At 41.8% G+C, this 11,657-nt stretch overlaps 1 protein-coding gene across 1 annotated transcript in view; it reads left to right on the plus strand.

The window, feature by feature from the left end:
- Positions 1-11,657, plus strand: part of DMGDH (dimethylglycine dehydrogenase) — a 105,293-nt gene that overhangs the window by 35,394 nt on the left and 58,242 nt on the right. The window contains 1 exon segment of the mRNA XM_075066995.1: positions 1,235-1,483. Coding sequence (XP_074923096.1) covers positions 1,235-1,483 — 249 coding nt within the window.

The raw sequence follows: 11,657 nt of genomic DNA on the forward strand, positions 1-11,657 counted from the left end.
AATGCTGAATTCCAATGATCCCTAACCAGCAGAAGGCAAAAGAGTCTTGTGGCAGCTTTAAGTTGTACCAAGGGCCCTAGAAACCCCAAGAATCAAGAGAGTGTGAAGATGACATAGCCACCTTTGTTGAATCACTTGGGTTGTAAGCATATCTGCAGTATTTTGGGGTTCACATTGTTGGGATTCCTTCCAAGATCTTTTCCACTAGGCTTATCCAGAATACCTTGTCCAGTTCCAAGATCTTTTCCACTAGGCTTATCCAGAATACCTCATCCAGTCCTCTGGGATCCAAAGTACTCAGTTTGGCTCCCCATTTTGTCACTCAGGTTCCTTTATTTGGCATACAGCAATGTTGCGCTGAGTTGATCAAACTCAAATGCAGAGGGATGAATGGAGGGTACATCACAGCTCCAAAGTTACACAGAAACCCTCTCTCTTTACATACGTTTACACATCTCATGGCATTTACTGTACATTACATCACACATTTTTTGATTGGATTGGTTTCTTTGCAGGAACCAATCCCAGCACAGCACGCTCTGTCCATACATTGCCCATGCTCAACTCATTATTTATCTCATGTCTACTGTCACGGTGTGCAGAGTGGCTCATGACTGTGAGGGCCTACCTCAGGGCGGACTATCAAAAACATGGCAGACAGCCCGAATTGGTGGTATGTTCTATAATTAGATTTCACCAAGCCAGTAACAGATGTGAACCCCTGGATCCCTAATATCAGCCTCACCATGGAGTCACAGACAGTCCTCTTAGACTCTCCAGTCTATCTTGCCACCCATGCAAGCTGGATTTAGTGATAAATGGTCACCTACACCAAAAAACACAAAATATTCAGGTTGCTTCCAGTCCCAAGAGAGCAGTCACTTACCCCAGATCAGTTGATACCCTAGATCTTACACCACAGACAACACTTATAGCCAATCCCTGTAATAAAATATCTGAATGTTTATTAACAAGGAAAAAGAAATAAGAGAGTTATTTACAGGTTACAGTAAGCAAACATATGCACACAGATCTAAATCCCAAGAGTGATAGCATTATAATAATTTCTATTCAAAATAGCTTTCTGGGCAGATGCAAGCGGTAACCTTTATTTTGAGTCTGATCAGCTCAGTGTAGCATTACTGTATGCCAAATAAAGGTTACCTGAGTGACAAAATCCATTCACTGAAATTAATGTTTGCATATTAGCATGGTTGTTTATTGTGTTTCTTAGGCTTCTGGGCTCGTGAAATAGGCACAATGATTGGACTGCACCATCCCCTCATACCTGTTCATCATCAATATGTTGTCACATCAACTATCCCTGAAGTGAAAGCCCTGAAAATGGAATTGCCTGTGCTTCGTGACTTAGAAGGATCATATTATCTAAGACAGGAAAGGGATGGGCTTTTATTTGGTCCATATGAAAGTCAGGAGAAAATGAAACTACAGGAGTCGTGGGTAACAAATGGAGTCCCACCAGGTAATTAAAAAAAATTATATGTCTCTTCAAAGCTTGATAAACTATAGAAAATAGTTTAACAATATAAAGCTCAGTAGCATATTTCCCTTTATAACACTTTCTTGTGTGATGAGAAGTGGAAGCTATTGAAAATTTACGTTGCAACATATGCTTTTTTTGCATATCTTTCAAAATATGACTACAGCCTCTGAAACTGAACAGAAATAACAAGCTGAACACCAAAGCAGACTATTGTATATATGAATTAAATAGATCCATAAAAACAAATGGCTTTGACCAGCATTAGAGAAGTCTCCTGTGCCTGTCTATCTCCTTCCTGCTTCAGTGCTGAGACTTTGTGTCATTAATGATAATAATCAGACCTATCTCTTACATAGTGCTTCTCATCAGTAGATCTCAAAATGCTTTACCATCGTGAGTAATAGCATTATCCCAATTTTACAGATGGGGAAATTGAGGCATAGATAAGTAAATGACTTGCCCAAGGTCATACAAAAGGTCAGTGACCGAGCCAAGAATAGAGTCCAAGGCCAAGTCTGCAGTAGAGACCTATATTGGTATAGCTGCATCGCTCAGGGGTGTGAAAAATCCACCCTCCTGAGAGACATAGTTCTACCGACCTAAGCGCGGGGCAGACAGAGCTATGTCGAGAGGAGAAGCTATCGCAGAGGTGGATTAACTACACCAACAGGAGAAGCTGTCCTGTCAGCATAGTAGTGTCTTCGGTGCAGCTGTGCCGCTATAGCGCTGTACTTGAAGACAAGCCCCAAGTCTCCTGAGTCCTAATCCAGTGCCTGAGATGCTAGGCTGCACTGCTTCCCCTTAGATCAAGAGAAGTAAAATAAATTTTAAATACAGTTGCCCTCAGTTTATGCTCTTCTTAAAAGGAAGTGGAGTTTTGTGATGTAAAAATATAAAAGGTGTGGATATACAGACTGATGAATTACATACTGCTATTGCTTATAGACAGATATATTATAGACAGATATATTTAAAACAAATATTTACAGTTTATTACAAATATAATAATATTAATCAAATATTCCTGTGCAGGTTTTGGAAAGGAACTTTTTGAGTCTTGATTTAGACAGAATAATGGATCATATGAGGCTGCAATGGCAAATGGTGCCAGTCCTGAAACAAGAGACAATCATTAACATAGTTGCTGGTCCTATCACATATTCTCCAATCTTTCTATGGGGACCGCATCAGGGGTGTCAGAAATTACTGGGTAGCAATTGGCTTTGGGTGAGTAAATTCATCCACACCATTAAACTTTTGTCCATCATGTCCTTAAAGTAAAGCTAATTAAAATTGCATTTAACTTCAGCAATCACTGACTTTGTTTTTTTTAAATATACTGGACACTACCCTGTGCCTACAGTGACCTCAACCATCTGATCATGTGCATCATATTTTGCCATATATTATGTGTCACCACTCCCACCATCCCTGTGGCTCTTTTCTCACCAGCTCTTTTTCTGTTCTTGCTCCTTTTTTCTTCTGCAACATGGAATAGTTAACCTCAAGGCCAATATCATGTTGTTGCCTTGTGGACCTGCAGGAACTGAGTAGTGTTTAAAATACTGTGTTCACCAATATAAGAATCTTGTCAGCACTCTTTCTTAGTATACATCTTTCAGTTTGATTTGTGCAAATAACTTTTGGACCATATTTGGGTATGTCGTTACACAGAATTTAAACAACCTTTCTGACCTGGGCCAACTGATTCAGCTTCCTGGGGGCTTGGCTGCAGGGCTGTCAAAATTGTTGTGTACTCATTCAGGCTTGGGCTGGAGCCGTAGGCAGGAGCCTCTGGGAACGTCATGAGTGGGGAGAGTGTCCCCCGAGCCAGCTCAGCCTGAGCCCAAACATCTACACAAGCAATTTTTTTAGCCCTGCATCCAAGCCTCGTAAGCCCAAATTCAAGCTGACCCAAGCTAGCTGCAGCATGCCACAGCTCTTTTATTCCAGGTATAGAAGTACTCCATTGTCTTCTCCACGGGCTATTTTGCAGAGAGCGAAAGATGGTTAGCAATTCCAGTTGTGGCAAGGATGAGAGTGGTAACAAAAGGGAAACTCTAACCTTTTGAGGTGCCGAATGGAATTGTTATATGTTTTGTGGAGAGGCGGTTGAAGTACTAGCAGAGGTACTAAATGTAATTGGGGTTGTAGAAGAGGTGTTGCCAGGTGAGAGTTGTGGGGGGTGCTAGAGGTTGTGAAGATGGATACTGTAGGTGAGTGTTGTTAGCATGTGGTGGCGGTATACTGGGAGAAGATAGTGTTTGAGGACATCTGGTGGTGACTGCTCATTCTTTCTCTTTTGAGATGTTCTTACACATTAACATGCGTCTACAATTTATTCATCCTAAATTCTTTGCCACATTCAGTTACCTCAGCTGATAGAATATCAGGGTTGAAGGACCTCATGTAGGTTCATCTGAGTCCAACCCCCTTGCTCAAGGCAGGACCATCCCAGATAGATTTTTGCCCCAGATCCCTAAATGGCCCTGTCATAGGATTGAGCTCAACAACCTGGGTTTAGGAGGCCATGCTCAAACCACTGGAGCTATCTCTCCCCCCCATTGTGCCAAGATGAAATGGTTAATATGCCTAAATCATCAAATCAGAATCAGTAAGTCCTTATCCAACTTTTTCTTCACTTTACAAACCTCTCATATATAAAACTATGTAAGAGATTCAAGATGCTTTCCAGGCTCCCAAAATAAAATTGATTTGATCATTTTGAAGGTGAATTGATTAAGTATACTTGCTGTTCGAATTTAAGAGGTTTTAAAAATTTCACCTTTTTAACTACACACTTAATATTCTTATTCTAAAGCACTGGCGGTTCCAGAAAAGACTGCTTTTGGTTACATTTTTAGTTTTGCATTGCCTGGTGGCTCTTTTTCTCTTCCATTGAAGTGATTTCTGTGGGAATAGGGTAATTAAGGGTATATATTGAGAAGCTGACTGGAGACAGCAAGAGGGTTTTATTCCTATTTATAACTTCATTTTTTAAAAAAGTTATACATTTGTTTAGCTTCTGAACGTGTATGTATCAAGGTTTAAATGAGGATATTGATGAGACAGTGGGTATCTGTATTTCAGATGTCATTGGACACTCCCACCATCCCCTTGTTGAGCAGAACGACTAACTAAAGAACGCAGATGTTTTCCATGTATTTGATTGACATAATTTTGTGTGTAACATTGTGTGTAGTCGTTAACTCAAGAGTTCCCGCGAGTCAGAACATTGTTGAGTTGAAGTCTTAGTGAGTGTGTGTTGGTTTTTATGTAATCATTTATTATTTGTTTGGAGACACCAACAGCTTGCTGTTGCACTTTAATGTGTAGACAGGTTAATAATTATTATGGGCCGGATTTGCTATCGCTACATATTATTAAATTGCCAGATATTTCCCATTAGGTAAGACCTAGTTTTCAGTTTTTATAACTTTGCCAAACACTTTAAGCAGGGCCTAGCCTTTTGAAATTTTGTCATGAGTGTCTGCCTTAGGCTAAATAAGCTTTCTGCTAAAAAGTTTCAGCTGTTTCTGAGAACAAGGCTCAGGAAAAATATATTGGTTTGGCCAATGTTAAAAATGTTGGCTCTTTTGTTTTTGAAAAGATCTAGAGCCTCCATGCTTTGGAATAGGGACTTGAAATTTGGCAGAAGGGTGGCCTTGTGTGTCAGGGATGTGCCTTTGTCATCTCTGTGAAAATTCATCCAAACTTGTCCAAGTTATTAGCCTGAGAAAAATCACTGATCACATATGCTTAATAGAGAATTGTGGGACATTCATTACAGAAATCTCTGAAGATTCCATCTATATAGGCATGGCTCCAGCCTATATAGGCTGAGGAGGAATCTCTCTGCAATTGCAGTTCTGGCATGCTGTGGGCAGGGTTCAGTCCAGGCGCTGGAAGTCAGAGCAAGGAGCTTGCCTCTCTTGTGTTTTCAACTGTTATCTGGGCAGTGTAATGAGGAAGCTGCCTGACTGAAGTTCAAAGGTGACGAGAGCTGGATGGGGGAGTGGATGGGACAAGAGTTTGTGGAGGAGAGGTTGGGGTATGTGGACTGAGACTGGAGGCTGGGAGGGAAATTGGAACTTGGAGTTGAGGGAAGAAATGGGACAAGCTGGGTAAAGAGCGTGGGACTGGGAGCCAGCGGACAGAGGAGCCTGGAGCTGGTTGGACAAGCAGAGTAAGACTGGAAACCAGTGGGGTGGGGAAAGGGGAAGAGAGAGGAGACACCTCTGACAAGGAGCAGAGATTTGTGGGGAGAACTGACACTGGCTGTGCAAAAAGACGGGGACCAGGGGACAGGGTGAGGGTTTTTCTTTGTCTCTGGGGCAGGCAATAAAGCTACCAGAATAGAACTGCTTCCTGTAACTTCAAAGCTACATCTATGAGAGGCAGCTAACTTAGTTGCTGAAAATGAAAATAACAGTGGCTTTGAGTAATTCCTAGACAAAACATTACCAAACAGTGCAAAGAGAATTTGTAATAATTGATGCCTTTGTTGAAAAATTATTTCAAATGACTCAATATTGGAGGACTTGTTTGTTTTAAAGATATGGCATTATCCATGCTGGAGGTGTCGGAAAGTATCTCAGTGATTGGATCCTAGGTGGGGAGCCTCCTTTCGACCTGATAGAATTAGATCCCAATCGCTATGGAAAATGGTCCACCACCCAATATACAGCAACAAAAGCAAGAGAGTCTTATGGATTTAACAACATTGGTAAGAAGATAATTTATAAAGGATTTTCCATATCCTGAAATATAGGATTTTGCACTTGTGTAAAACACCTCCTTTCTTTTGTTGTGGATCAATAGAAAGATGAAGCCTGACTCCCCACTGCCTTGCAACTGGTGTAGTCACTTAGGCATAGATGCACAAAAGGAATTAAGTGCCTAAGTCCCTGCTGATGAACCTGTAGTCAAACCCAGTAGGCGCCTACATTTTCAGGGTAAAGGTTCTCTGGGTGCCTAAGTGTCTGCCTCTGAGCAAGCTCACTGCTGCCTCACTCTAGGCATCTCTCCTGAGCCCCAGGATGAGTCACAAACCAGGGGAAGATAGGCATTTGGTTGCCTAAATCACATCTCAGGCAAGTTCACAAAACATTTGGGGTGGGAGGTCTTCCCTCATAACTTTTTGCCCAGTGGTTAGAGTACTCCTCTGGGATGTGGGAGTCCTGGGAGCAGGAGGACTGGATCCTTGGTTTCCCATGTGAGCATACGAACCACCAGGCTATAGAATCATTCTCATGCTTATGCACACTCGTTCACTCTCTCTCTGGCCCAAATGACTCTTCAAGCATTTAGCCAGAGTGCAACAGCTTCAACAGTAGACACTGAATAACCCATGCCCCAAGGGCTAGAGCATTCACTTGAGAGGTAACAGATCCCTGTTTGAATCCCTTCTCCCCTCATGTGAAGAGGGGCCTTGGGGGTCTCCCACATCCCAGATGAGTACACTAGGCTAAAAGGTATAAAGGAGGTTCTTCTCCCCAACCCCAGCTTCTTGCTAAAACAAAGTAGGCACCTAACTCCAGGTGAGGGTTCACAGCTGAGAACTAGCAGAGATTGGCACTCATCTCTTTGAGATGAGTGGGGCTTAGCACACACCCCTCTTGTCAGTAGCTCCCTGCCCAGCATGCTGGCTTTTGTGAATTGCACTCTAAGGATATGTCTACACTGAATGGAAAATTAATAGAAAACATTACCCTTCTGATTTGGTGGCATGAAACCAAATACCTCTAGAACAGAGGTTCTCAAACTGTGGTCCACAGACCACCAGTGGTCTGCGAGCTCCATTCAGGTGGTCCACAGATAGTTCTCTCTAAGGTGTGCGCCTGGGCGGCCGCACAGACAAGAATTAAGAGCCACCCATCTAATTAGTGGAGCCGCGCAGGCATGGCTCCACTAATTAGGTGCTTGGACCCTGGAAAAGACACACATGTAAGGTGAGGTGGTGGCCTTGAGGGAATAGGGGGTAGGTGGGAGGGGGAAATGGAGTGAGAGAGGTGGGGAGGGAAATTTGGGACGTGCAGGGCTGCGGCGGCCAGAGAAAAAGGCGACTTTCCCCAGCTCCAGGGCTACGGCTGCTGAGGAGAGACAGCCCTCCTTCTCAGCTTCAGCTCTGTGACTGCTGTGCCAGGGTAGAGACCCCCCCCACCTCCTTCCCAGCCCCACTTCGGGGGCTGCCACTGCGGGGGAGAGACCCCCCTCCTTCCCAGCCCCAGCTTGGGGACTGCTGTGGCTGGGGAGAGAGGGCACATCTATCGCATTAGAAAGGTAAGCCTGCTGATATTAAAATATGAGTTGTGTGCTTTTATTTGTAGAACAAAAAATGTTTATTATTAAGATTTTTTTTATATAGTGCTTTTATCCAAAGTGCTTTACAGTAGTTAGCTAACAGTACAAACAGCATTTGGAAAGGTCATTAAGTGGTCTGCTGAGACCCTCAGCAATTTTCAAGTGGTCCGCAAAAAAAAAGTTTGAGAACTATATTAGAAATATTTATTTTAGGTATGCAGTTGCTGACTTTAGTTTAACATGTTTTGCTTTCTTGGTGTATGATATTTAGTATGTCTCTTTTCTTTTTACCATCTTAGTTGGTTATCCTAAAGAAGAAAGGTTTGCTGGGAGACCTACAGAGAGAGTCAGTGGGCTTTATGAAGTGCTTAAATCTAAATGCTCAATGGGTTTCCATGCAGGATGGGAGCAACCTCATTGGTTCTACAAGCCTGGAGATGACATTGGATACAAGTAAATGAACAATTACCACTTTTGTATTGGTCTGTTGTCCAGAAGTCAAGAGTTGATTGAATCACGATTGATGGGAATCATATACTTTGGAGTCAGTTTAGCTAAAGAAGTACTCAGAAGCAACTGTTGTGTTATTTTTTTGGTTGTTCTGATTTTGTTATCTATATTTTAAAATTTGTTTCATTCTAAAGATACCTAAATTCTAGAGCACACACATAGAATTACACTGTAACTTTACTAACAGCTCTGGGTAAGGGGCAGCATGCAGCTGTATTGGCCAGGAGCAGACTAGAGAACAAACTGTAACTATAAAGTCACGTTTCCTTCCTTACTCCGCACTTGCTCTGCAGCGAGTAAATTATTTCATCTCTTTTCATGGAACTAGCTTACTCCCTCTGTGCAACCAGTGAGTAAAGGTGGTGGGGCCCAGGATCCTCCCCACCCTTTTCTGCTCTCCACTCCCTGCCTGTTTGTTTCCAGTGCGAGGTATCAGGCAAGAAATCCTGTTTTCCCATCCTCAGCTGTAGTCACAATTTGAGCAAGGCTCAGCAGGAAAGTAAGGGGAGCCCTATTCTTCCCTGTGCAGCCAGGTGAAGCCTTCAACAATCTAACCCATAATAAAGGACTCAGCAAAGTCAGCAGTACATTTACCCAGGGTTAATTAACGAACTAGAAATTTTTTCTTATACTTTAACTATTCAAACTGTTACACAGTTTCTTTCCAATTTTGTTTTTGAGTCTCGTGTTAAATGGATTAATATTTAACCCATTGTTACACTGAGGAAAATAATAGATAAACTACCTAAAATAAGAAAGGCTAAGTTCTAATGCTTTTGAATGACTTGCAAAACAGAAATTTTGAGGAATATATTTTGCCGAATAGATCACAAAATGGCTAGACTGTAAATAACCACATGTGTATTCTGTGTTTTGTGTGCATAAATACTCTGTTTCAGACCCAGTTTTGGGCGCACAAACTGGTTTGAACCTGTGGGTCGTGAATATAAGCAGGTTATGGAAAAAGTTGGTGTGATTGACCTGACACCATTTGGCAAGTTTATTGTCAAAGGGAATGATTCAGTTAAACTGTTGGATCACCTGTTCGCAAATGTCATTCCAAAGGTAAATAGGTCTGTAATAATGTTATTAACTTAGGGCCAGGCACACTGGAAGAGTTTCAGAAATGGGAGACAGGGAAATAGAGGCATAATAATGTGAACATCTCTGCATTTCATCTCACAGAAAGTTTAAAAAAAACACTAAAGAGGAATCCTCTGGAAATATTTTTATGTCAAATGAGATCTTTTGCTAGATCAAGACTATACACAGCAGAGATTATATTGGGTTAGCTCAGAGTAGTAAACACCTGTTAGACACCTTTGGCAGGCTCGTGAAACACACATCCTTTAGGTACCAAATCCTGCATGCCTTATTCACATGACTCAATGGGAACAATTGTGTGAATAAGGTAAGCACAATATTTGGCTTTGATGAACAGCAAACTTAAGAAAAAAAATTGACTGAATTTGCATTGGAAATCTAATCTTCAATCAATTTTGGATTGAGAAAATCTTCTGTAACATACACATAACAAATATTTATAAAGATCTTGACCAAACCTTTATTTCGAGCATCTCATTTTTAATTTCTTTCATATGAAAAATGTGAAATTTCCATTATAAATCAAAATCCTGAGCAACAGGATATTAATCTTCTACTAATGAGGTTAAAAATAGAAGAAAGAGAAAGAGAGACTCATACTTTCTAATATAAGAGATATGGTTAAAGATTTTTGTATAAACACAAACATTTTGTTTTCACATTTTGCAGTAAGGACCTGCAAGAGCTCAAAGAATTTATTTTGGAAATGAAATGATTATATGTTCTGCTTTGTAGGTGGGTGCTACAAATATAAGTCACATGTTAACACCGAGAGGCCAAGTCTATGCTGAGCTAACCATCTCTCACCTATCTCCAGGGGAGTTTTTGCTGGTGACTGGTTCTGGGTCAGAGCTCCATGATCTGAGGTAAGTGTGTTTATAGATAGACAGTACACAGATAGATACCTCTGTGAGGGATGCCTTATTCTGTGAATTGTTCCATTGGAATCAGCGGGAATACTTGCGTATTTATGAACTAAACTTGAATAAGGGTGGCAAAAGTGGCTCAGTGTATTTATTTGCAAAGAACTTCAACAGCCTTGTTTGGTCCCCCAACTATGCCTTGGGATTTCTTAAGAAAACTTATCCGACTATATACTGTAAGATTTTGAATACTGCCTTCTTTATTTATTTTGTGAACTTTTTGAGAGACTTTGTTGTTAAGAGTTAAAACTGAACTTTTCACTAACAATTTAAATAAGATGAGGAATCTACAGTGTATGATTATGTCAGGAATGTGTATCTGTTTTAAGAGATTTCTCACTGTGTTTACTGCTTGCTCTTCTTTGTTGCCTTTGTGGTTACACACATTCTGGATCTAAAGGCATATCCATTTTAAGTCCTATGATGCTTTCAACCCTCTATTCTGGGACCACTGTTTCCCCTTTTAAAACCTCTCATTCTCTAGCTCTGTACTAAACTGCCTCAATTATTGCACTTATCCAACATGTAAGAAAACTTATTTTACACCTATTATTAACCTGCCTTTGTGATGAAATTTACACTGCAATTGGATATCAAGAGGGTTGAGGGGGCCTGGAAAGAATCATATTCATAAAATTCCTTCCTTTCCTGTGCTTTTCTGCAGACTCAGGGATCAGGGAGGAAAGGGTAGAGGGCCTACCAGACACAGCTGCTTCATATACTGAGGAAGAAATGGAAGAAGGGGGAAGTAGACAGGGGCCTTGGCTACACTTGAGAGGTACAGCGCTGTTGGTGGCTTTATAGCACTGTAACTCACTCCCCCTCCACACTGGCAAGGCACATACAGCGCTGTATCTCCGTGGCTACAGTGCTGCATGTACTCCACCTCCCCGAGAGGAATAAAAAGTATAGCGCTGCTGCTGCAGCGCTGGGGTGCCAGTGTAAACAGGGAATAACCTTCGTACGCTGTAACTGACCTCCGGAAGCTTCCCATAATCCTTTTAAGTGAAGGTCCTGCTCTTTGTTTTGTTGTGAACTCCAGGCTCCCAAGCTGCTTATCAAAAAAACAAACACAGCTACTGTTTGCTGTGAATGAGCAGAGGCAGGGGGGCTCCCTTTGGAATGCCCACAGCTAGTGTTTGCTTGAAGAGAGGGGGAGGGAGAGGGCTTGAGGAGAGAAGCAGCGTGGCGGGCGGGCGGGGAGGAATCCGTTTCAGAGGGCTGCTTATCTGGTCTGTGAGGAAAAAAACAAACAGCTGTTTGCTTTCAGTGAGTGAGAGAGAGGTGGTGGAGGAGGTTGGAACTTGCAAGGC

This window comes from Chelonoidis abingdonii, chromosome 6 (genome assembly GCF_003597395.2).
Source record: "Chelonoidis abingdonii isolate Lonesome George chromosome 6, CheloAbing_2.0, whole genome shotgun sequence".
Taxonomy (NCBI): domain Eukaryota; kingdom Metazoa; phylum Chordata; order Testudines; family Testudinidae; genus Chelonoidis; species Chelonoidis abingdonii.